Here is a 27358-nt window from a genome sequence, read left to right as displayed (position 1 = left end):
GATGCCTCTGGCATATACATTCATTTCTGTATTTTGAGCTCCATTAGCACTCCTTCCTTTCTTTGGGGCACCTATGATAAGTACACGTAACTAAAATGAAGTAGAAGTATTAATGCTGAGGGAAACAGAATTCATCCAGATTAAAGATGAGAACTAGGGTCACTTAACCAAATACACAGGGACGCTAAAGTAGCAAAATCCAGACTTGAGGACAGAAATGGAAATGGTGATGGTTTGGGATGATACAAATCAGACACTGTCATTGTTATGTTGCTGCTATCATAATTTTAAAGAGCTAGTTTTAAAAATTTTTAACAAGTTTTAATGTTTATATTGGAAAGTGCTTATAAAGGTTGTACATTACTGATGTCATGGCCTATGGCTAGTACAATAAACTATTCATTCATTCACAGGGATGCAAATGATGGAGGAGAACATAGCAAATCAAAGGCTTTTCAGCTGGAGGAAGCTGGGCGGGATTACTGTCAGACACCACAGAGTTACTCCCACTGCTGAGGCAGCTTCTGTAGAGGGTGAGTAATTACTTATTTGAATTGTTAAAATATTTCTATCCCACCCTGTATCAAAATATCTCAGAGCAACATACAAGTTAATGTTAAATAATCAAAAACAGTTTAAAACAAAATAATTTAAATAAACTAAACATATTAAGCATAATTAACAAATTAAAAATCAGAGTAAACCAGTGGAAATCATGCATATTAGCATGTCAGTGAAGTCCAAAAGCTTTAATGAACAGTTAACTTTTCATTTGGTTCTGAAAATAAACTGGTGCTAGGGTCAATCAAGCTTCCCACAAACTGGGATACTACAGGGAGAAATGCTTTCTCCAATGTCCTCCCACACTGTTGCTTCCACTGGTGGGACATAGAGGAGCTCCCATCCCAGAAGACCTCAGTCTATAGGCCTATGATGGCATCAGAGCCAACTAGGACCAATGATACTTACATAGTGGTCCATAGACTGGACAGTTTCCTGGAATATCAGTGAAGGATGTATGTATGTATGCATTCTACCAAAAATGTGTGTGTGTGTGTGTGTGTGTGTGTGTGTGTATCTGTTTGTATCACAAAAACTATTGCTAGGTGAAGTGGCCCTCTGTGATATCACTAGGAAGGTTTTATGAAGGAAATAAGGCAAGAAGAAAAGAACGCAAGAAAAGAGAGGGAGAAAGTGGATGAGGGAAACGGAGGAAGAAAAAAAGCCACGAAGACAGCCTGCCCACCATTGACAGAGTGTTGCCATGAGGGAGATCATTTCAGAGCTGGAGAAGTGAGGAATTAAGAAGGTAGCAGCCCCAACAACAGCCAGGCAATGTCAGGCATATACGCTGTATATCTAATTTTTTGAGAATCCTGAACTAGGCCTTCCAGGGCCATGAAGGAAGTGTCAAGTGCAACAACGCAGCCTAATACAGGTTTGGACTTGTGAAACAGAGGAGTGGGTACTTTGAGGATGGGATTCTTCCCCAATTTATGAAACAAGAAAAATCATAGTTTTTCATTTTTCTTTTTAAAATTTGTGATTACTTCCTCAAGTATAAAAATCTTCTGATTTTACAATTAGAATTTCCCAAAATAAATAAGATTGCATGTATTTGATAGGCATTAACTAACTGTGGTTATATTTTAAAGGTCACATATTGTACATCAGTGGTTCCCAAACTTATTTGGCCTACCGCCACTTTTCCAGAAAAAAAAATTACTCAGTGCCCCCTGGAAATTATTTTTTTTAATTGAATAGCAATTGAACAGAAAGATATATGTATTAATGTTTCTATATTTTTCGTAAAATATAATAAAGAAAGGTGTAAATTAGAAACATTGAAGTTTGAAATTATGAAACTATTTTTTTGAACTCAGAATAGAAAGGTAATAAAAAAAGTTAAATCATTTGAAACCATCTTAATGAGAAGGATGAACCTGATATGCTGCTACCAATTTAGTAATCCTCAGCTCTATTTTTGTCAGCAGTAATCTTAAATCACCGCGATTGACTATTTGCAATCGGCTTCTTTTTTGTTGTTAATAAATTGGTTACCGCACTGAATCCACGTTCCACTAAATATGATGAAGGAAATGCAATTAAGAACTTTTGAATGACAGCCCATATTTCAGGATAAGCCTTAGGGATCTCCTTTGGCAGCCAGAATTGTTGGTAGCCGCTTTTGAATTTAAATTTCAATTCATCATTTGTAGTTACTTCCATCAGTTCTTCTTGTAACTGTGGAGATTCTTCTGTGTTTGCACTTGAAAAAGGATCCAAAATCCAAACAGGTATGTTCATTTTCAAAATATCATCAAATAGTTAATTAAAATCTGAATGGAGAGCATCCAAGTCTCACAATAAGAAAATATGTCTTTGAGTTGAGTTAGTCTGCAGTGCTAACTCCAGCAGATGCTACGGTCAGCGAAGGACAACAGGGATCCTCTCTCCTCTGCAGGAATCTACCGTATACCATGCAGCTGTGGACAAGCATTGCCCAGGCACATGAAAGGCACTGCAGACTAACTCAACCAGAGAAATCAGCCATAGAAGAGCACTTGATGAACCAACCTGGACACAGCCTATTATTTGAGAACACAGAAATGCTTGACCACTCCAACAACTATCATGTCAGACTACACAGAAAAGCCATTGAAATCCACAAGCATGAACAACTTCAACAGAAAGGAGGAAACCATGAAAATGAACAAAATCTGGCTACCAGTATTAAAAAAACTCAAAAATCAGAACAGTAAATAAGAAGCAGCACTCTGAAAACAGAGGAGTTCCAGACATGAATCGATCAGGGGCAGCTAACGACTCTGAACAAAGGATCCCCCAGGCAGGAAGAAGCCAGGAGATGAAGCTATTCAATACTAATTAGTGATTAATTACAACATTCACACTGGCCTCCACTGACAAGAGTTCTTCTCTCACCCTGGACTTTCCACAGATATATAAACCTTCCTTGCTTAGTTTCTCTATACCTCACAACCTCTGAGGATGCCTGCCATAGATGTGGGCAAAACGTCAGGAGAGAATACTTCTGGACCATGGCCAGACAGCCCGGAAAACATATAACAACACAGTTTCCCTTTACTTGGTTGCACAACCACTGTTTTAATATTATGGTTTTAGCTGAAATATCTTTTGAATTCCTCCAGCACTGTAGTGAATCACCAGAGTCACTTTGCTGTCCTTATCCACTGACTATTTCAAATGTCCCTTCTTTCCATTTGGTAGTCCCAGTCTGCATGCTACGCATGCGAATAGTTCCACATAATTTCAGCAGTCATGTTTTCATGCAAATAATTTAGGAATATTATTTATTTATTTACTACATTTATATCCCGCCCTTCTCATCCCAAAGGGGACTCAGAGCGGCTTACAAATTATATTTGCGTACAGTACATTATATTATTAGCATAGTACAATACTAGCTTTAAATTATTATGTTGTACTATATCAATTATATTGTAATATTATTAGGAATATTACATTTAATATATAATATATAATTAATATTATTACATTGTATTATTATCAGTATTACATCATAATACATTATAATATTATCAACATTATATGTATATACAATATATTATATTATTATATATTACTGTAAATTATGTTGTATATTGTATGTGTGTGTGTATATATATATATATAAGCACAGTAACATGCTATGCTGTGTATATATATATACACACACACACACACACACACACACACACACACATGTATGTATGTGTATACACACATATATACACACACACCCATATAACCAGCATAGCATGCTACTGGTGGAAGGGGCCACCAGCTGATTTATCTGATTATTAAAACTGATTGGAAACACAAGCCCTTCTTGGCAAACCCGTCCGGGCTTGCCTCCGTCTTTAGGCCTCCTCCCTCCGTCTGTTTGCGGACACCAGGCCTATCTTCAAGGCCCGGCCCAGCCTTGCCTTGTTCTCACCCAACCTTCCTTCCCTTCCTGAGTTATAATAATAATAATAATTTTATTTTTGTACCCCGCCACCATCTCCCCAGAGGGACTCGGGGCGGCTTACAGATATAAAACCAGCATACAGAATACAGCATACAGTAATATCAAATACAAAAACACACAAATTTAGAAGGCATTAAAAATCACAATCATTATAAAACACATGAAAAACACAGCAATAAAAACATAAAATGAGCTGAGTTGTTATACCCCATGCTCTGACCAACGCAACATAGGCACGCACGCACCCCAAATGCACATGTGGCCTTCACCACCACCCCTGGATCGCCTCAACGTCCACCGGGGGCGGTAGCACCCACTTTGGGAATCACTGTTGTACATGAATCATGGCACATTGTGCTGATGTGGAGATCAAGCTCACACATCATCATGTAAAGCCAAAGATCTCTGGGAATCTCAACCTGCTATGGACAAACAGCATATTGGTACAAGCTGTCCAATCATGTATGCTGGCGTCAGGACTATCTTCCAGACCTTTGATCACTTTGGACATGTTCATGTCAACACCTTTCTTGAACTGTCATGCCCATAACTAGACAGAGAATTCTAGATGAGAGCTGACTAGAGTAGAATAGAGTGAGATTATTACTTACCCCAATGCAGACACGATGTTCCTATAAATGTAGCCTAGAATTGCACTGGTCTTTTTAACTCTCACATCATACTGTTGACTCATGTTCAATTTATGAACTATTAAAGTTCCTAGTCCATTTCACACATACAGCTGTCAAGTCATCCATTCTATGTCCAGGCATCTCATTTTTTTCTGCTGAAGTGTAGTACCGTATATTTCCTCCTGTGGCCCTCTATTCCATCCTCCAAGCCATTGATAAATGTCAACTAACACTGGGTCCAGGACAAAACCCTGTGGCGTGCCACTGGTCACGCCTCTCCAGGATGAAAATGAGCCATTGGCCTGTTAACCAGTTCCCAACTCACACAACAGCAGCATTGCTGAGCCCACATTATGAGAACTTTAGGGGGGACCTTGTTAAAGACCTTACTAACATCAAGGTACACTACATTCCCCTCATCTACAAAGATTGTAACTCTATCTTCAAAAAGAGGTACAATTAGTTTGACATAACTTGTTTTTGGGAAAGTCATGGTTCCCTTGCTACCTCTTCTATCTTCTAGATAATGAAATTGTCTTCAAGGCAAGGAAGGAATTTGTTGGCCTAATATTCTTAGCAGAATCTGGCTCCTATTCTCTCCCCCTTTCTAGATGAAAACAGACTTAGCTTTTTAGAAAGCTGCACAAAAGAAACAGGTTCTGTAGATATTTTCAGGGCAATAGATGCATGTGAAAACCAACTACGTAAATACAGTAGACTCTCAGTTAACCAGCGCCCATGGGGACTGGTAGATGCTGAAAAAATGTAGTATCTGTTTGCTTGAGAATTGCTATAAATTGGCCTAACTCATACTAGACCTCATACTATTTCTTACCATAAACACTGTATTTACTTGCTATTAATGTTTAATGTATTTAAAAGCAAATTAAATTAAGTTTGTCTTTATTTGTCTTAATGTAAAACAGTAACGTATGTATGATACAGCTTTGTGATACAGTACTATTTCTTCAATTTATTGGTCGGTTGCTTGAGAGGACCAAAGGTCCCATCAACTGAGAATCTACTGTATTTTTTTTAAAACAATATGCATCATTTCACTGCTACAAAGAGCCTTCATACTGTCATCTCCACCAGGTGGTAGTAGTTCATCACAAGAATCCCCAAAGCTGGAAATGGATTTTTTCAGTGGGTAAGAACCAGGATGCTGTAATCTGAAAGGGAGAATTAGCTGGATATGACAACTTGACTATTTCCAAGTCTGAATATTTAATTGTGGCATCGTTTGGCAGGAACAAGCCAAACCCTTTGGAACTGTTAGAACAAATTTAGGTTCAGCATTAAACCTGGACTTTTTCAGAACCATTATAAGAAAATATCAGTGAACATTCTGAGTCCATCTTAAATCTATCCCTATTTTATATCTGACTAGAGTTCCTATGAGACAGAAGGATTACAGTTTGAAATTATTGAGAGCACCAGTAAATATTTTTAAAAGCATATAACTTTGTGTATAACTGAGATTATTTCATATTTTGCATACGTCCAAAGGAAAGATGAAATGCTACTACAGTGAGCCCTCTATTTTTGCAAGTTTCCAGTTTTGTAGATTTGAATATAAACACATTTGATTAATATGTTCATTTTAGAAATCTTTAGATCCTCCAGTACAGAGGTTGACCATGCAGATATTGAAGGACTGAGAGAATCCTAGCCAGAATACTTCTCTGGGCACTTGTGGGTCCTCTAGCACAATGCTATATTCTCATGGAAGTTGACCACAGAGTTGCACTGGAGGACTAACAGATTCCTATATAGGTGTCCTCTCAAGTTAAAAACAAAAAGGGGTTGTTGTTTTTTTAGATTCACATTTTCTCCACTTTCACAGGGGGGCTGTGCCCCTAACCTCAGTGAATGTGGAAGAATGACTGTACTTTGGTGTCCTTCCAGTCTATTTATCAATTCATGAGAAGTTTTTTAACATTCCAATGTTATTTTTTTACATGCCTTTAATAAAGGGATTTTTTTTTCAAATGTTTCCTATGACTATAGAAAGGGTTCCTTTCTACTAGTGAGGCATTGCTTTTCCACAATCAGCTAGAAGTGAAATTAAATGGTTGGTCCCACACCATAATTAATGTAGCATTAATTTAATCATCGCCCCTCCCCCCTCCCCCACCATGGCCAAAATCTTTCACAAATTCCAAAATCCTGTTTGCCAAACACTTCCTGAAGGTTTAATTAAAGCCCTCCTCTAAATGATAGATCCTTGTGCCTCTAATTTAGACTTGTTTCTCTGAACTGGCCATTACTGATGATCTGCCTCCTAATTAGTCAGCACCCATTTCCCGTCTAGGGTGAGTGTGCTTTAAATTACTGTATTCTGCTCAGTCTTCCCTCTTCATACTCAAGCAGCATTATTTAATTACAAAAGAAAAAAACAGTAAAAACAAAACAATAATTAAATCAACTCTCCCAGTTGGAAACATAATCTGATTAAATCTTGAGCAATTAAATAGCCAATCCTTTCTGAACAGGAAAGTGTGAAATGTAAAAGGAAGCCATACCTTACAGAACATTTTGGAAGGTATAGCACCTACAAAACATCTGAACAGTACTCACTTCTGTAGGCATTGCTTTAAATGGCAATATCTAATAAATCGGATCTAAAAAAGATTGGGAGGAGAATGTTGAAGACTACAGAAATGCAATGTCGTGAGGGTTCCTTTGAAGAAACAGAGCAAATGAAAACACTAGGCACCACCTTTACCAACCACTAAACAACTTCCTTAATGACTTCTAGTAAAAGAAACAACAAGGCAACCAAAATCGCCCCCTGCAAAATCTCCTTAAGCCAGGCTAGTCCTTTGACAATGTTAACATCAGCTGCTTTATCTCCGTTTGTCTAATGACTGGTCTATATGTTTCCTGAATACCACTTAGATGGTATTTTTCCTCCTTTGCCACCTTCTAGAACAGTGGTTCTCAGGTGTTTTGGCCTACAACTCCCAGAAATCCCAGCCGGTTTACCAGCTGTTAGGATTTCTGGAAGTCGAAGGCTAAAACATCTGGGACCCCACAGGTTGAGAACCACTGTTCTAGAAGTAATGTGGGGTTTATGTATGTCTTCCATCTCATGGAAAGAAGTGACAAGTGGAGTGCCGCAGGGCTCCGTCCTGGGCCCGGTTCTGTTCAACATCTTTATTAACGACTTAGACGAAGGGTTAGAAGGCACGATCATCAAGTTTGCAGATGACACAAAACTGGGAGGGATAGCCAACACTCCAGAAGACAGGAGCAGAATTCAAAACGATCTTGACAGACTAGAGAGATGGGCCGAAACTAACAAAATGAAGTTCAACAGGGACAAATGCAAGATACTTCATTTCGGCAGAAAAAATGGAAATCAAAGATACAGAATGGGGGACGCCTGGCTTGACAGCAGTGTGTGCGAAAAAGACCTTGGAGTCCTTGTGGACAACAAGTTAAACATGAGCCAACAATGTGATGCAGCAGCTAAAAAAGCCAACGGGATTCTGGCCTGCATCAATAGGGGTATAGCGTCTAGATCCGGGGAAGTCCTGCTCCCCCTCTATTCTGCCTTGGTCAGACCACACCTGGAATACTGTGTCCAATTCTGGGCACCACAGTTGAAGGGAGATGTTGACAAGCTGGAAAGCGTCCAGAGGAGGGCGACTAAAATGATTAAGGGTCTGGAGAACAAGCCCTATGAGGAGCGGCTTAAAGAGCTGGGCATGTTTAGCCTGCAGAAGAGAAGGCTGAGAGGAGACATGATAGCTATGTACAAATACGTGAAGGGAAGTCATAGGGAGGAGGGAGCAAGCTTGTTTTCTGCTGCCCTGCAGACTAGGACACGGAACAATGGCTTCAAACTACAGGAAAGGAGATTCCACCTGAACATCAGGAAGAACTTCCTCACTGTGAGAGCTGTTCGGCAGTGGAACTCTCTCCCCCGGGCTGTGGTGGAGGCTCCTTCCTTGGAGGCTTTTAAGCAGAGGCTGGATGGCCATCTGTCGGGGGTGCTTTGAATGCGATTTCCTGCTTCTTGGCAGGGGGTTGGACTGGATGGCCCATGAGGTCTCTTCCAACTCTACTATTCTATGATTCTATGATTCTAAAGTCCTTGCCCAAGTACCTGCAGAGTCTTAGGAGACCAGTGGGAGGTTTGTGTGTTCAGGGTTCAAAGTATACATTGTGATGACACAGCACATTGTGATGGCTCTTGCCTTTTGTGCTACTCAGGTCCTGCAGTTGGTTTTTTCCCTTAAAGCACTATGTACCATATTACAGGCAAAAGCTGAAAAAAAATCTACTGTTTTGGAAAGAAAGACAAGTGATGAGGAAGTTGTTGTCAACTTCTGAATGTATTACCTGTTAGACCTGGACATTGTTTGTCGCACTCTTTGTCCTACAGCTTTATTTGCTATAGTTTCAATCAAACATTAAATAACCAACTATAACAATGAAAGTTTGTAACCCTAGAATCGGTTCTCATTAAACCTGAGCCTACCTATAAAAATGAAGAAAGGGTTAAATATGCCAGAAACTACATTAGGCAATAAAAACGCCCAAATTGGCTAAAACTGGTTCCAAAACCATTTTACAAAAATAACCTCTAAGTCTCAAAGAAATATTACTCAGCTCTTATGGCAGAGCTAATCTGAAAATGAAACACAAATGCAGTGAGAACAAAATAACCATATACACACTTACTTAGTGGCAAATTCCACTGAAAACAGCAGGACTGAAACCTTTTTGAGCCTAGCGGTTCAGCCCCAATATAAAAATAGTATACTTGATATTCATTATATTGGTCAACTCTCTTCTATAGAAATCTCACAGTCGAGCTGTCGGAAACAAACACTGCTAATAAAAAATTGTCCAAGAGGATCATTAACAAAGCTTAAATGAAATTAAGATACTTCTGTAAGGCTGCCAACTTTTCAAGCTAATTGATTCTGACATCTAGCAATCAACAGACAGTCAAGTACAAAGCACACAAATCAGTTAAGTACTTCTCTGAGATGAAAAAGAATACAAGTTAAAAATAACAGGCTGACACAGGAAAAAAGGCACTTTAGGTAGCTCAGTTAGGAAAATCAAGTGACGTTTATTTTGATAAACAGAATTCTGTGAATGCTCTGGAACCTGGCCTAGCAAAACAACATTACATCAAAGGTTAATTTTACCATATTTCACTAGCTCAAATATATTACATGTAGTTAGGAGAAAAGCAAACTAACTGGTCCAAAGTGAATTTGGCAACATCCGAGATCCATCATGACAGAGGCAGCAGACCTCTTTTTTCACCAACTCAGCTGGTGTGCTTGATGGCCATTTCATACTTTTCTCATGCCAACAGTTAAACCATCTCCAGCAGAGAAACAGCCTCAGAATCAAGTACCTCAAGAGCTTGGTCAAATGAATAAATGGTTATATGAGCAAAAGCATAGCTGCCACCATGCCACACAGAATAGGAAATATGGTGGCCCATGGGCCTATACGCCATCAGTTGCCTGTCCATGGAAAGAAAGAAATACTTGCAGCGAGTGGGCACAATGGTGCAGCCTCCTGGCACACTGGGGGGGAGGGCATGATGGTCCACACATCAGACAGCTTAAGTAGTATTGGTGATCTTTACTACAACAAATCAAACATCTGATAAGTGATTGACTTCTTCTAGTTTTTTGGGTAGAAATGGGACCAAATGGCACATGATGGAGCCAAGTGATTAAGCATCATTATCTCATCCACTCTGTGGTTTTCTCCTCCATGTATTTCTGTCCCTGGATATTTTTACAAAGGGTTATCTTTTTGCAATTATTCCTTCATCAAACCCCTATAAGGTTTCCACAAGACCCCATAATTTCCCCTGAATTTCAGGCAAAATAGGTGTCCTGACACTAAGAAATGACTTTACTTAGGTTAGGTTAGGATTATCCCAACACAGGGTTAGATAATCTATTTATAAAGGTACATGATAACAATGTTTACATATCTGAAAGGATGTCACATTGAGGACGGACCAAACTTGTTTTCTGCTGCTCTGGATACAAGGACATGAAACAATGGATTCAATTTGAAGAAAAAAAGATTCCACCAAAACATTAGAAATAACTTTCTGATAGTTAAGAGCTATTTGGCTACCTTGCAGGGTGGCAAATCTCCTTCTTTGGAGGCTTTTAAGCAGCGGCTGGATGCTAACTGTCTAGAGTGCTTTCACTGGGTTTTCCTATATGACAGTGGTGTTAGAACGTATGGCCCTTATAGTCTCTTCCACCTCTATGATTCTATGAGACACATCATCATCATCATCATCATCATCATCATTTAATTACTTATTAATCGCCCTCCATCCAAGATGCTCTAGGCGATTTACAAGATAAAATTGTAAAGGATAAAAATACATACATACAAATATTGATAAAATTAACATAGATTAAAAGCTCTAGTAAAGAGCCAGGTCTTGAGTGCTAGGGTAAAAGGCCCTAACTCACGCATGGCTCTCATATAGGGCAGCAAGGCATTCCATAAGGCAGGGGCAGAAATAGAAAAAGCTCTGCGTCTGGTCCTTTCCAAGTGCACTTCTCTAGGACCTGGTATATAAAGTAAGTTGCGTTGGGATGGTCGTTGCGACCTCCGATGATGGGAGAAGGAGAGACGGTCCCTTTACTGTGGTAGTTTTTCCCTAGTCTGGTTCAGATTTCAAAACTAAGTATCTAACTCAGTGTACTGTAAACAGACATGCTATATAGCAGTGGTGCTCAACCTGCAGGTTCCCAGGTATTTTGGCCTACAACTCCCAGAAATCCCAGCCAGTTTACCAGCTGTTAGGATTTCTGAGAGTTGAAGGCCAAAACATCTGGGGACCCACAGGTTGAGCACAACTGCTATATAGTATATACAGAGGCAAAGTCTGAAGAGAAAAGAAAGATTAAACCTAAGCATAGCCTGATGTGTTAATGTGTTGAAGGAAGGAAGGAAGGAAGGAAGGAAGGAAGGAAGGAAGGAAGGAAGGAAGGAAGGAAGGAAGGAAGGAAGGAAGGAAGGAAGGAAACAGTTGCCTGCATCACAGCCTTTATTTAGCCTATTATATTGATTGCTAACAGCAGTGCCAGTCATTTTAGAGATACATTTTAGGGATCTAAACTTTGGCCCCAAAGGCAATCTAGTCACATCCAAATATGTTTGCCATGGAAACACATTAGCACAAGAAAACTTTTAGAATCTCTACACAGTGGTGGTAATTCTCACCCAGTTTGTCAGCAGAGCAGAAATTCCCCATAATGTTGTACATGCTGCCTCGAGTTAACAAGCTGTGTCTTTAAGTGCTTAAGTATTTGAAAAGCACTTTCACGTTTCTGCTTTTCAAAAGAAAGTTGGTAAATTGTTCTACTTAAATTCTTCCTTGCCTTGTCTTTGCAGACAATAAAAGTCTCCAAATCTTTGATAATGACAACATGATTACATTTACAGCACAAAAGCCTTTGCTACAAATGTCTTTTAGAAATGAGTTTCATAAGCCATTTGGTTAGGAGAAAGATATGAGAGATTCTCAGCAGGGATTTTTAAATGGAATGTAAACTCTGAATGTGACGCTTTGGAGAGCAGCAAAGTTCATAAACATTCAAGCTCTGACTATTGCTTTCCAGATTTTCTTAAGAATTTAGTCAAGAATTTTCTTGACTACAAAATCTAAGTGGCACAAGATAGCAGCAACTTTCCTGTAGCGTTTGAGAGTGTTTAGAGTTCACAATATTCTTACAACAACCCTCTAAGGAAGCATCATTTTGCATGCAGAGAAGAGAGAGAGAAACAGCAGCTTGCATAAGGTTATGTAGTGAATTCATGGCTGAAGCAAGATTTGAACAATTCTTTGGCCCTTCCTTCTCAGTCTTAAATTGCACCGGCCTTCACTAGGATTAAATCACAAGCAACCTTCTCATTCCCACAGTGATAAGACCTTTTTAATTTAAAATGTGACACCTGTGAAACACGGCAAGTACAAACAGAGAAGTTAGACAGCAAATTTTAAATAGAACATAGATTACAGGTTACTTTGAGATAAGAGTTATAAACATGTGATATACAAACAACTATTTATCATACATACTCGAGTATAAACCGACCCAAATATAATTCGAGGCACCTAATTTTACCACAAAAAGTGGGGAAACATATTGCCTCGAGTATAAGCTGAGGGTGGGAAATGCAGCAGCTACTGGTAAATTTCAATATAAAAATAGATACCAATAAAATTACATTAATTGTGTTTGAATTTGTTTTTACTTGATTGTCATGTTGCTCTTGTTTTTATATTTAACTTGTTTATACCTTGTTTTTCTTTTGGGCTTGGCCCCATGTTAGCCACACCGAGTCCCTTTGGGGAGGTGGTGGTGGGATATAAAAATAAATAATTATTATCATCATCATCATCATCATCATCATAACCAACGGGAAGAAAGTACCAAAAAAGTGAGGAAATAGCATAAAAGGATAGTCACTTTTGGCAGCAGACCATACTGAAGAGATTCAGAACTGCTCCAATTAAGCAATCACTTCAATATCTTAATTAGAATAACAGCAGTAAAGATGCTCAAACAGGAAAACAGCAGCAAGGGATGCTGTATGCCAAGGATGGTGTCAAAGTAACCAACAACCACAACAAGAAGAAAAAATTGTTGGTGGTTGGGGACTTATTGCTCAGGGACAAAGAGATACCTGTGTGCGAGCAAGACAAAATTAATCAGGAAGAGAGCTATTCTCAGCTATTTCACAAATTGAAAACTCACTAATTGCCAAAAATAATCAAGAACACAATCAGTACCCCTTTCTCCTTATTCATATGGGCATCAACAACATGGCCAATAATACCTTTTGAGAAGATCACATTTGACTATGAAACATTGTGTAGGAAGCTGAAATGGTTTGGGATACAGGTGGTATTTTCCTCACTTCTTCCAGTGAATAATAGAAGAATACATAGAAAGAAAAATATGACTAAAGGTGATGGTGTAGATAAGAGAGTTTGGCTTCTGGGACCACAGTCTTCATTTCTCAAAAGCAGGATTACTGGCTACAGATGGGCTGCACCTCATGAAGACTGGGAAAGATCAAGGAAACTGCAGACCAGTCAATCTGATTTCAGTACCAGAAAAAATATCTAAATGGATTATACAGCAATCTTTCTGCATCTTGATAACAATGCAGTAGGAGCAAGCATGTTTTTTTTTTCAGAGCAAAAACTACATGCTCACATGTGTTGTTGAAGGCTTTCATGGCCAGAATCACAAGGTTGTTGTAAGTTTTCCGGGTTGTATGGCCATGTGAAGCATTCTCTCTTGACGTTTCACCCACATCTATGGCAGGCATCCTCAGAGGTTGTGAGGTATATTGTAAACTAAGCAAGGGGAGGTTTATGTATCAGTGGAAGGTCCAGAGTGGGAAAAAGAACTCTTATCTGTTGGAGGCCGGTGTGAATGTTGTAATTAATCACATTGATTAGCATTAATGGCCTTGCCAGCTTCATGTCCTGGCTTCTTCTTGTCTGGGGGAATTCTTTGTTCGGAGGTGTTAGCTGCCACTAATTGATTCATGTCTGGAATTCCTCTGTTTTCAGTGTGTTGTTCCTTATTTACTGTTCTGATTTTAGAGTTTTTAATACTGGTAGCCAGATTTTCCTCATTTTCATCATTCCATGGTTAATCTGGCTACTGGGAAGGAAGGAAAGTGTAGGAAAGCTTGGAGTGGGAGGAAGGAAGCACAAAGCCCTTCAGAATGCTTTGTGGAGTCCCAAGGGCTCCATGCAGCACACTTTGAGAACCACTGTTCTACATGTTCACAAGTTGCTATGTTGAGCTATGGTAAGACAGCAAGAATTCTATTGAATAGGTCACTATAATGAGCAACCCTGAGCCAAAATCAGCTTGTTTTACACATTCTAGGTTTATGCATGTTTATGTGGTTCTAGGTTTTTGCATTCAAAACCTTTGAATGGCTGGATGAAACAACAGTACAGGAAGTCCATCTTTATCAATATGGTGTATTTGTGTCAGTGGGTAGTCATGCAGTATGACTACTTGGCAAGGAAGACTTATCCACATTGGACATTTATCAAAACTATTATTATAATAAGTAATTATAGTTGTGAACTTTAAGTCATACACATTAGAATTATGCAGAACATACAATTTGTCATGCTCCATTGTGTTCATTAACATTTATCAAACGTAACGATACAGAAGTTCACTTTCAAAAATGGAAATAATTCTATTTAGAGTATGAACCTTGTATTGTGCACCTGTGCCTTCATTTTAATGGCTCTTTTCTCATTTTATCTCTTTCAAATCTTAGGAGAAAAAGGACTGGATCTTCAGCAGCAGAGAAGCTGCATTCATTTTGGGCACATGGAGATTCTGATTTATTTTACCCAACAAAATATAGCTTGACTCCTGGCATTTATAGCTAGAGGTAATGGGAAATGTACTTAAACATTTTGTCAGCTCATTCCCTCGTGTCCTAGGTCAGGCAGCATTAAAAACATGTATTTTACTCTAGTGTCTGCCATGATTAAAAACATTACTATGGTTGCTCATAAATCAGATATTTCATCAATTCTTTAAATGTTTAATGGCTGAAGCTATAAAGCATTTACAGTCTTTACTTAATGGAAGTACCATCTCTGCAACAGTCATAAAGAAGATCTGAAATGCATGGCAAAGGTTCAAACCTACATGCTAATAAAAAAGCAACCTGAGGAAGAAAGACAGAATCATTTTCATCATTCTATCCATGTCAGATAGATAGTAAGATAGATGGATGGACAGATAGACAGACAAAGTTAAGGAATAAGTCCTAATTAGCACATAATCTCCTCCCAATGGTATAACACTACATAACACAATTTTTGTTCCTGGGTTATAAATGTCATTTTCTAATTTTTGTTGCAGTATGCACATTGAAAGCTTTAAAATGGCATATTTTCATTGAGGAAAATTAAAAACAAAGTGCAAGACTAAAGGAAATAATAGTACTATCCCCAGCCACAAAAATGAAATTTCTAGAGCATAACAACTGCTTTCAATGTAAGTACCACACAATTAAACAAGAAATAACACTTTGAAACCAGGAACAGATTTAAACATTTTTTTTACATAGTGTAATCATTGGGAGGTACTCGGGGAAAGCTTTCAGCCACTGCAACATTACTGAAGTCACCCCTCCAGTCTAATTCTGATTACATTTCTGTATTCTTATATATCTTTGAACCCATAATTAAAGACAATCTACCTATTATGTAGAATGAAGCAAAAGACTTTCCACGAAGCACATGAGTGGGCATATTATGTATGGCCCTCCAGTTTTGATGGATTTCAGCTCCCACTGGCTATGCCGGTAAGGGTTGATGTGAGTAACAGTCCTTCAACTTCTGCAGAGCTGTCAGTTGCCCAGCCCTGATATAACTTGATCAACACATTATACATGCATGAATGCATACATACATAACATTTTGGCATAAGTCTCTCCCTTGCATATTAATTTAATAAAAATGGGCAAAGTTATCAAATGGGCAGCATTAAATAAAGGCAATGTTCAATTAGCAGTCGGAATAGCCAGCCAAGTTCAGAATTTTGCCCTCTCTGCAAACAACGGGTCTTATTTAAATAAAAGAAACTATCTATGCATGTAAAATGAACACAGTCCTCTCCACAGACATAAATTGAGAGTGCATGCCAAAAACCACAAGCCAGGACACATGTGCACATTGGCTCTTCATTCCCCAGTCTGACTTCTAAAACTGCATGTGAACTAACCCTTTCTACGACTGATTCATACAGACAGTCAGACAGACTGAAGAACTCTCAAGGGTTTTTTTTCCTCATGGAACCCCTGAAGAGTGAAAAACTGACTTGCAGTTTGTACAGAAATCATCCAATGATTAGTTTCCTACCTACTGGCTTTGATTTTTTAAAACTAATTGCAATGACTATTATTATTATAGGATTTTAAAATTGTATGTGCCCATTTTAATTTGCCTTCTTTAAAATCCTTTAAAATTATGCTTTGAGGAAATCTGTTCTAAAATAGAGAAAAAATTTTTTTGGAGTTAATATATTTATTGGTGACAAAGTGCACAATTCAAAAGTAATTTTAGAATAAGTACTTACCACTGGCTGTTTTGTTATATCAACTAAATCTTTAATGTTATAATACTGATGTTTTTCAAAAGCTGAAAAAAGCATGTCCAGCACTTGTTGCTTTTCAGCCCGCGCTCGCTTTCCATCTTCTTTCTTCTTCTTTTCATACTCAATCTAGCAATTAAAAAACCATTTAAATACTTAGTTATCTGCTTCAGGTACTACACTTCAATACTGCCCTAACATGTGACAGTAGCTGGGAATTCAAAGAGCACAAGCCAATTGGGAAGGAATCCAAATGAGATTGAAGTAATAATAGTCGCAGGTCCACAAACCTTAGAGTTCCAATAGTTGTTAAAATTGCTTTTGGCCTCTGCCCTGGCCTTTCTGAGCTCTTGGATTAGCAAGGGCAAGTGTTTCTCATTAAATGTCCTGTTAAACAGGTGCCATATAGCAACCTTCTTTCATACCTTTGTAAAATTGAAAGTTGAGTCCTATAGCATGCTGTGCATGGGTCTGTGTGACAATGAGACTACACCTCTCTAACATATTGGACATCTAGTTATGGTTTGGAAGCTTCAGCTATTGTAGATCTTTCAATCTATCATTGTATGTATTGGTCCCCCAATTTGCAACTACATATATTGCTGGCCCCAAGTCCCACAATGCTTGACCATAGACCTTGCGCTGTGGCTTCTCAAACACTGAAATCTAAGATCTAGGAACTCAAGATTGAAAATCATTTTTTTATTAAATGGATAATGGGAACATATTAAATCACATGTGTTAAAAGCAAGGCCTGGGGGCTGAGTCTGGCCCACGATGGCATTTAAATGCTGAACTACAGATGCTGAACTACAACTTCTGTATTCCTCATTAGTGGGCATAATGACTAGAGTTGATGGGAGTTGGGATACAGTAATATCTGGAACACTGCAGTTTGTTCTGTTCAATCAGGAGAGTGGGGTTTGAATTTAGATACAAATTTAGATGATGTCTGACTTTAGCCTTTCCCCAACCTCAGAATAACAAGTACTGTTGGATTTTAACTCCCATTTATTCCCAGTCCACATGGCAGATGGTGAATGAATTTTATTATTAAGGTCACAGACCAGGAGTGTAAAATATTCAAACATTAACATTGGTGTTTTTTTTAAAGCATTAACATTAAAACCATAAATTCAAAACATTAGAAGCAGAAAGTCCAGGATATTGCAGCTATCCTAACTGGCTTCATAAATGAATCTTAAAAATCTGTGGATATAGATGTTAAAATGAGTAGGTTAAAAAATTATCCGCTAAAGTCATCAGCAATCTCATGGCAGATGATCAAAAGTGATGGGAGTTGTTGTTCAATAACATCTGGGAACCCAAATGAGGTAAAAACTAAAGAGCACTGACCACAATATAAAATCAATTTTAGTCGACCCTCTGTTCATGGATTCTCCTCCCACTAATTTAATGGCCCTTTGAGGGCAACCCTAAATCTGATGTGGCCATTGATGAAAATGAGTTTGACACCTCTGCATTTTAACATTCAGAAGGACTCTACATCAGTTCTCCATTGTTTTACAAATCTGCATTCAAGTGATATAAAACAATATACATCCCAGATATCTAAAATTATTATTACTACTATTATTTATTCATTTCTATCCCGCTTTTCTCCCGTGGGTGGGATTCAAAGCGGCGTACAACATATAAAATTCATACAAATACATCCGACCGCAAAATATAATCAGTTAAAACATCATATCCCGATATAAAAAAACAATTACATATACAGTAGAGACTCGCTTATCCAAGCCTCGCTTATCCAAGATTCTGGATAATCCAAGCCATTTTTGTAGACAATGTTTTCAATATATCGTGATATTTTGCTGCTAAATTTGTAAATACAGTAATTACAACATAACATTACTGCGTATTGAACGGCTTTTTCTGTCAAATTTGTTGTATAACATGATGTTTTGGTGCTTAATTTGTAAAATCATAACCTAATTTGATGTTTAATAGGCTTTTCCTTAATCCCTCCTTATTATCCAAGATATTCGCTTATCCAAGCTTCTGCCGGCCCGTTTAGCTTGGATAAGTGAGACTCTACTGTATGTAATAAAACTAACATATACATTCCTTCAAGCAATTCCAACAAAATTTTGTAAGAGGAGCCAATATTATTATCTCCATTATCAAAGGGATGAAACTAATGCTTGCCAAGAGCTTGTGGTTTATACACAGCCATGCGCTACCTTCCAAAAAGAGATAATCTTTGAACTGAACTTATTTATAGATCAGACCCAGGCACTCATTTGCGCCAACTCCAAAATGTTAATCTGTATCTCATGTTCCACTGTAGTCTTTCTTAAATAGGGACTACAAAATTGCACTAAGAAGTTTTCTTTCAGCACAAACATTCTGCTATTGGACACAGCAAAAGCTACAACCTTTTCAGAACTGGTACCATCTTAGCAGCCCCACCCATATTAAGTCACTGCTTCAGATGGCTTAGCTCTCCACTTTTTTCAGCACATACCAATAGCAAGATATTATGTTCTGTTGTACTGTTTTATGTTTTCTTTCCCCCACTGTTCTTTGGTTGAAATTGTATGAATGATTTTTTAAATTGGTTATTCATTTATTGGTTTAATGTTTTAATTAATCTACTGCAATGATGGATAAATGGAAGACTAGGAATCAATTTTTTTATACATCAAAAAAACCTACTTTCCCTTCTTGCACTACAAGACATCTGTTTACACATAGTGTTCTGGTAAGATCTCAGTTTATATGGAACAAACTCATTAAGAGTATACTGGCCATGATTCAGTTAACACTTTTAATAACTTAAGTTCCACTGGGTTTAATGGGCTCAATCCAATACAAGTGGGTATCAAGTTACTGTTTCTCATTGGGAGAGAAATAAACATGTTTTAACTCTAGTACAGGGGTCCCCAAACTTTTTAAACAGGGGGCCAGTTCACGGTCCCTCAGACCATTAGGGGGCCAGTCTATAGTTTTTTTTAAAAAAAACTGTGAACAAATTCCTATGCACACTGCACATATCTTATTTTGAAGTAAAAAAAAAACCTAAACAGGAACAAATACAGCCTCAATGTTAATAATATAAATCATCATCATCATCATATAAATAATAAAGAGGGTTGGAAGAGACCACTTGGGCCATTTAGTCTAGCCCCCTCCTGCCTTTGTGCACCAAAAGCACAAGCAAAGCTCCCCTGACAGATGGCCACCCAGCCTCAATGTTAATAATAATAATAATAATAATAATAATAATAATAATAATAATACAAATAAAAATAATGAAGAGGGTTGGAAGAGACCCCTTGGGCAATGCAGTCCAACCCCCTTCTGCCTTTGTGCACCAAAAGCACAAGTAAAGCTCCCCTGATAGATGGCCACCCAGCCTCAATGTTAATAATAATAATAATAATAATAATAATAATAATACAAATAAAAATAATGCAAATAAAAATAACGAAGAGGGTTGGAAGAGACCCTTTGGGCAATGTAGTCCAACCAGATTCTGCCTTTGTGCAGCAATAGCACAAGCAAAACACCCCCTTAATTATTAAAAATTAAATAATAACTAAAATACCTTTATAAACACAAAACAAAGCTTTGCAAGGCAAGCACCGGGCGAAGAAGGAGGCTGGGAAAGGCATCACGCGAGGGAGGAGGCGGGGAAAGGCTCAAGGCTGGTGAAGCAGAGGGAGGAAAGGGCTCAAGGCTCGTGCAGCAGAGGGAGGAAAGTCTCTAAAGCCAAAGCTCAAAGACTTGTGCAGCGAGAGGGGAAAAGAAGGAAAGGCTCCAAGGCTTATGCAGGGAGGGAGAAGCCAGCAAAGCTTTGCAAGGCAAGCACTGGGAGAAGGAGGCGGGGAAAGGCACCGGGCGAGAGAGGAGGCTGGGAAAGGCACCGGGCGAGGGAAGAGGCAGGGAAAGGCACTGGGTGAGAGAGGAGGCTGGGAAAGGCACCGGGCGAGGGAGGAGGCTGGGAAAGGCACCGGGCGAGGGAGGAGGCTGGGAAAGGCACCGGGCGAGAGAGGAGGCGGGGAAAGGCACTGGGCGAGAGAGGAGGCGGGGAAAGGCACCGGGCGAGAGAGGAGGCTGGGAAAGGCACCGGGCGAGAGAGGAGGCTGGGAAAGGCACCGGGCGAGGGAGGAGGCAGGCAAAGGCACTGGGTGAAAGAGGAGGCGGGGAAAGGCACTGGGAGAAGGAGGAGGTGGGGAAAGGCACCGGGCGAGGGAGGAGGTGGGGAAAGGCACCGGGCGAGGGAGGAGGCGGGGAAAGGCACTGGATGAGAGAGGAGGTGGGGAAAGGCTCAAGGCTCGTGCAGCAGAGGGAGGAAAGGCAGGAAAGGCAAGGCTCCAAGGCAGCGAGAGGGAGCTCAAAGGCTTGTGCAGGGAGCGGGAGAAAGAAGGAAAGGCTCCAAGGCTTATGCAGGGAGGGAGAAGGCAGGAAAGGCGGTAGCGGCACGCACCTTCCTTGGAGGAGGGTGCGGGCCGGATAAATGCCTTCAGGGGGCCGCATGTGGCCCGCGGGCCGTAGTTTGGGGAGCCCTGCTCTAGCATATAGAATTGTCCTTACTTTTCCCTACATTGTATCCATTACGTTTTCTCCCCAGTTACAATTACTAGAAGCGTTTTACTACTGTTGATATCAAGTGAACTTATAATAATATGGAAGCATCAGAGATACAAAAGGAAGCACACATAAAATCTGGAGCTTTTAAAATAAATGTACAAGCATATGATATTGGACTGTTTTATAATACAAAATCTTATATATGTATAAATCACACTGATTTCAAAGGGACTTACTACCAGGTAGGTATTATGGAATTCCAGCCTTAATAACTCACTTTACAAGTATATTGGAATGAAACTGGGCAGTGAATTTTCTATTTTAACTTTAGCTACCCAGCTAAATATGTCACTGCAGGCTTCTGGTATCAACTGATTAAACACAATTAAATATTAAAAGCAACTCACATTATACTGATGATTTGCCACAGGCTTGTAGTTTGTGGTTACAGCTTTCTCCAACTGCATTGTCCAGCTTACAGGTTTGGAAGATTCTTCAATTTGCAGCCTGAAAGAGTAAGAAGCAAAAGTCATGAAGAACATCATCACGTGTTCATTGTCATGGATACAGGAGACAGTCCAATGTCGGAGTTAACAGATCCACACAACAAAGCTGGAACATCTGACAACCTACTATTAGAAGGCCAAAGCACCTCCCAGCTGGGGGTCTACCACTCCCTCCCTCTGTACCTCCATTTAGCCTGGGGCTGAGCTAGCATAGACAATGGTTCAAGACAAGCCCAAGATTCTGTTTTTCAAGCTAAATTTCACCCACTGCACCCAAAGCCTTGGATACAACTCCAGAGAAGAAGCATGTAAGTGCTTCTAAAAGTACCCTAATAACAGAACGCAACACCAAGCTGAAGGAAATTATTTATAAGACTGGCAAAAAAATGGACCGTGAGTTGCACAATTATCAACTGAGGAATTATACTGCAGACTACTAAAACTTACCATCTTATCACATTGAGACATTTCCTAGTCGTAGGACACTTCAGCCTCTATTCAAACATGGAGAGGCACTGAGCACATCGCGTGAGTTAAACTACTTCTAGTAGTCATGCCCTCCATGGTTGAAAAGAGGCAGAAATGTCCTGAAAGGCGTGAACTCCGGAAATCAACCCCATCACATTGAGAAATTTCCCCCTCATAGGACACTTCAGACTCTTTTCAAGCATAGAGAGGCACAGAACTCATCACATGTTCCAGAATTGAAAAGAGGCAGAAATGTCTTTAAAGAAGGGAAATCTGAACACTGGGAAGTAATCATGTTCAGAGCTCCTACTACTTATCACATTTTACTCACATGTTTACAACTGAAAAACAGGTGTGATGGGAGCCATCACATTTCCCATGCTGTTTTATTGCCTAATCGTCAGCAATCTGTTGTATTCGAGAGGGTTCAATAAAGATCAATAGGATCCCATGGAAAGCAATGGTTTTAACCTGGATCACTGCCTCTTGTATCTTCTAAGGTTCAATGCAGATCAATAGGATCCCATGGAAAGCAATGGTTTTAACTGGGTTAAATTGTCTGCCACTGATTTGATCTGAGGAGCAAGGCCATCACTATCCCCTAGTAAAGAGCTTTCTAAACTACTGTATATATTTAAGTATAAGCCTAGTTTTTCAGCCCTTTTTTTAAGACTGAAAAAGCCCCCCTCGGCTTATACTCAGGTGAGGGTCCTGGTTGGCTTATTTTGGGTCAGCTTATACTTGAGAATATATGGTACATTTATTATTTTTCTCTATTATTATTGGTATTATTACATTTATTATTTTTCTCTATTATTGTTGCTACTATTACATTTATTTTACTCTATTTTTATTATTATTAATACATTTATTATTTCATTCTGATCTTATTATTATTATTGCATTAATTATTTTACTCTATTTATTATTACATGTATTACTTTCCTGTATTTATTATTATTATTACTACATGTATTATTTTACTCTATTATTATTAAAAGGATACATAAGCACATTTACATTGAACAAGATGAGAATAATTATTTGATCAGTGTTGGACAGTCTTATCTTAAATTTGAGCTTTATGTAAATATTCAAAAACATTTAACCTACTGATGCCTCAATTAATGTAATTTTATTGGTATCTATTTTTATTTCTGAAATTTACCACCTCGGCATATACTGGAGTCAATGTTTTCCCAGTTTTTTTTGTGGTAAAATTAGGTGCCTCAGCTTATATTTGGGTCGGCTTATACTTGAGTATATACGGTATGTGTTGTGCTATATTCATGTATAGGTCTATAGATGTGTCACATAAACTGATGTAATCAGCATACAAATTGTATGTTTTTAAAGATATAAATAAAATGTTTTCATGAGATACATTGTGTCCCATACATCTTGTTATTACAATTTATGTATGTGTCCGTATTTCTTATATGGGGTTGGTTCAATCTCTGGATTGCTAGTAAAACTGAATTACTATTCTGTGCCATAAAATGATGCATGTCTAAAAAGTGTGTCACTAATATAAAATATTTGGAAAGCTCTGCCCTGATGTTCATTTCCACTCCTGCTAAAGCCAGTGACATGGCACATCAGCAGGGGAATGCAATATATGGTGTCTCCAATTATCATGGCGGCCACCAGCGCTATACATTACAGTGGCATCTCCCCATCCAAAATCTAGAATGCTTCCACAAAGTGTGTTAAAAGAGTTCATAGTAAATATGTTCTGGTGATGGCTATCATGGGTTAACTCCACAAACACCACAGGAATATTGGTGCATCGTATCATATCAAGTTTAAATTTATTACTTCATTAATGTGAAATCCGTGCCAGCTCTAAATAAAAGTGAAAAAACATAAAGGCAATTTCCTATTCTTGTATTACATATTGGTTTTAATGCATCATGCTCAAGAAGATATCTCTTCATGATCCCTTTAGTTCATTAAAGAGGAAGTGGCCATCTGCCAGCAGCATGTTAAAAATCTTTTATTGTTTTCAAAAGTACAATGTCTCTTAAAACATGCTGTTGCCACATTTTGTCCCTTACACCTACCACTGTAGTTTTCTCTCCAAAGGCTAGCATCTCCTGCACGTTCCAGATTGAGTGGTGAGTCATTAGACTCTCTTATTTTCCTGACTTTTATTATAATGACAACAGGCATCTACAAGCATGACTGACTGCTCTGTGTGATATATACATCCAAAATGGAATCAAACAGAGACAGATATGCATATGTACCAAAGACTTCATGATAGCGCAATTTAATTCCATGTTTGGGAGCCTTTTAAGAACAATTTTTAACTTGCAATTATTAATATCTTATGTTTCTCAATAAAAGAACCAGCATGGTACAGTAGTTTGAGTGTTGAATTACAGTCCTGGGGTCCAGAGTTCGAACTGGCCAGGGAAACCCACTGAGAGACTTTAGGCAAGTCACAGTGTCTAAGTTTCAGAGAAAGATAAAGGCAAACCTACTCTAAATAATAAGAGCCCCGGTGGCGAAGTGCGTTAAAGCACTGAGCTGGATACCAAAAGGTCCCAGGTTCAAACCCCGGGAGCGGTGTGAGAGGCCGCTGTTAGCTTCAGCTCCTGCCAACCTAGTAGTTCGAAAACATGCCAATGTGAGTAGATCAATAGGTACTGCTCCAGCGGGAAGGTAACAGCGCCCCATGCAGTCATGCTGGCCACATGACCTTGGAGGTGTCTACGGACAATGCCGGCTCTTCGGCTTAGAAATGGAGATGAGCACAGTCAGACATGACTGGACTTAATGTCAGGGGAAACCTTTACCTTTACCTACTCTAAATAAAGTTTGCCAAAATAATTTTGTGATTGGTTTGTCTAGGATGGCCATAAGTTGGAAATGACTTGAAGGCACACAACAACTTCTCAAAGAAGAGGACTAAATATAAGTCGCAATTTATGTAATGCACAAGCAAAGTGTTGTGGCTAAAGGTGTGGAAGACTACAATCTTATTTCAACTACAAAATTTAGATAGAAAACTGTTCCTTCAGCCTATCTACATAAAAGCCCAGTCTGCTATATGAACATTAAGAATTATCTAAATGATATAAATGAAATGTTTGAATGTTCCTGAAACCCCATATAAATGTCACATGCAATTATTTTATAACTTCTGTAGAAATGGCCTTTCTAAAGTAGAAAAAAATAATGATGCACCTGTAACCTTCTGAACTTTGGTCTTAGACATAGGCATGCAATGAATCCTGCAAAGCTGAGTGGGACTATAATGGAGACTGTAGTCAAAATATCACAAAATGTTATTTCAAGGGAAGCAAATAAAGTGACAGATTAAAGGAAATATAATAAAGAAAAATAAGGGGGCAACAAGGTTCTGAGATAAGCTGGCAATTAAGATGTTAAAATAACTTTGAGAGCTCTATGTGAAAACACTCAGTGTTTGGCCTCTAGCAAAAACTGTAATAAATAAAGCATTAGACCATGGCAACTAACTTGTTTGTAACCATACCAAATATCTTTTAAGAATGAGAGAAAAAGGCACTAAGAAGAAGTGCAAATCCTCTCCCCTGCTTCATGCTTGACTGTAGTGTACTTAGGCATAAATCATACCCACCCACCCCCACAATTATCTGCCAGGTCCCTTTCAGTCCCTGCATTCTGTTGGCACACAAAGCAGCCACACCGGCAGCCTTCCCGTCTTATCAATCCCAGACCACAGACCTCACTCCATCCAGGCCTTTAATACATTACATTTCCTGAGAACTGGGGTTATCCCAAAAGAGGGTAAAGAACAACTGCCAGCTTCCAAGAAAAAGATTGCTTTTAAAAGGTCTCCAAAATGTGGAGCATAATCTCCGCCATAGGAGAGAGAGAGAGAGAACGTGAGTGAGCACAGTCTGGCTGTACAAGTGATAAATAACTGCAGTAACAACAGCAATACTCCTACGCAGCAGACATACCATAATATGCTGTTCAGAGCCAATAGTAAAACTGAAACTATTACATATATGCCTATCCTGGCTTTTACAAAAGAAGTCTGAAGTCACCAGCGGCGTTGGAAAGCAAAGCTCCCTCCAGGAGTGTGTTTTTCCCTGTGGCAATCATACAGGTCTCTAATTTAGGCCAAATAAGGAACATCATAATTCATAGAAAAGTAGTCCTACTGCTGTTATTGCCATTATATGGCAACTCTATCGCAGAGTTTTCTAGAGTTGAGAGTGTGCGATTTGCCCAGTGGGCTTCCATGGCTGAGCGAGAAATTGAACCCTGGACTCCAGTGCTCAAACCACTACCCCACACTGGCACCAGTCCTTTGTATCAGACCTAATTCCTTTTAGTCTGTCTTGATTGACAATGTCAATGACCCCTTCAGGAAGATTTTAAAATATTTTTGAATTTATTATTTAAAACGTCTCACTATCTCTGAGCCAAATGTTAATACGGAATTTGGAAAATATGGCAAATCTTAAAAATTTCATAAAACAGAATAAACTATATACTTTCTATAACCATTGCACAATTGCACTAAAAATAAAAATACAGCAACCGAAAAGGAAATAGCCGAATTGTACCCTCAAAGGAGGTAATTCAATCACAATGGGGCCATATATACATATCCTTTCACCTAACCTAACTGAGCAGGGTCTCTGCTTTTCCAATTTCATGTGGTGGTAAGTCATCTTTTGCAAAACCTAGACCCAAACTATTTAGGAATTCACCCCAGAAGACAACATCCCAAAGGTCTACTTTGAACATATCCAGGGGCTGCATAATCAAGGAATGACAAAAAGGATCATATAACTGCACTACCAGCATAACCAGACCAAAGGCACTCCTACCCACTGCAATGACTTGTGGCAGTGACAGTAACACTATGGTTCTCAACCTGTGGGTCCCCAGGTGTTTTGGCCTACAACTCCCAGAAATCCCAGCCAATTTACCAGCTGTTAGGATTTCTGGGAGTTGAAGGCCAAAACATCTAGGGACCCACAGGTTAAGAACCACTGCAGTAACGGGTCCAGGACCAAG

The 27358-nt window shown here is 39.0% G+C and overlaps 1 protein-coding gene across 2 annotated transcripts in view; it reads right to left on the bottom strand.

Annotated features, from left to right (window-relative positions):
• Positions 1–27358, bottom strand: part of gtf2f2 (general transcription factor IIF subunit 2) — an 88903-nt gene that overhangs the window by 1108 nt on the left and 60437 nt on the right. For both annotated transcript variants that reach the window (XM_062975640.1, XM_062975639.1), the window contains 2 exons: positions 21770–21869; positions 16791–16934 (listed from right to left, as the gene is read on the bottom strand). In XM_062975640.1, the coding sequence (XP_062831710.1) occupies positions 16791–16934; positions 21770–21869 (244 nt within the window). The remainder of the gene's footprint in view (positions 1–16790; positions 16935–21769; positions 21870–27358) is intronic.

The sequence above is a fragment of the Anolis carolinensis genome, chromosome 3 (genome assembly GCF_035594765.1).
Source record: "Anolis carolinensis isolate JA03-04 chromosome 3, rAnoCar3.1.pri, whole genome shotgun sequence".
Lineage (NCBI taxonomy): Eukaryota > Metazoa > Chordata > Lepidosauria > Squamata > Dactyloidae > Anolis > Anolis carolinensis.
The sequence above is the reverse complement of the archived record's forward strand: the minus strand, read 5'-3'. Positions and strand labels throughout refer to the sequence as shown.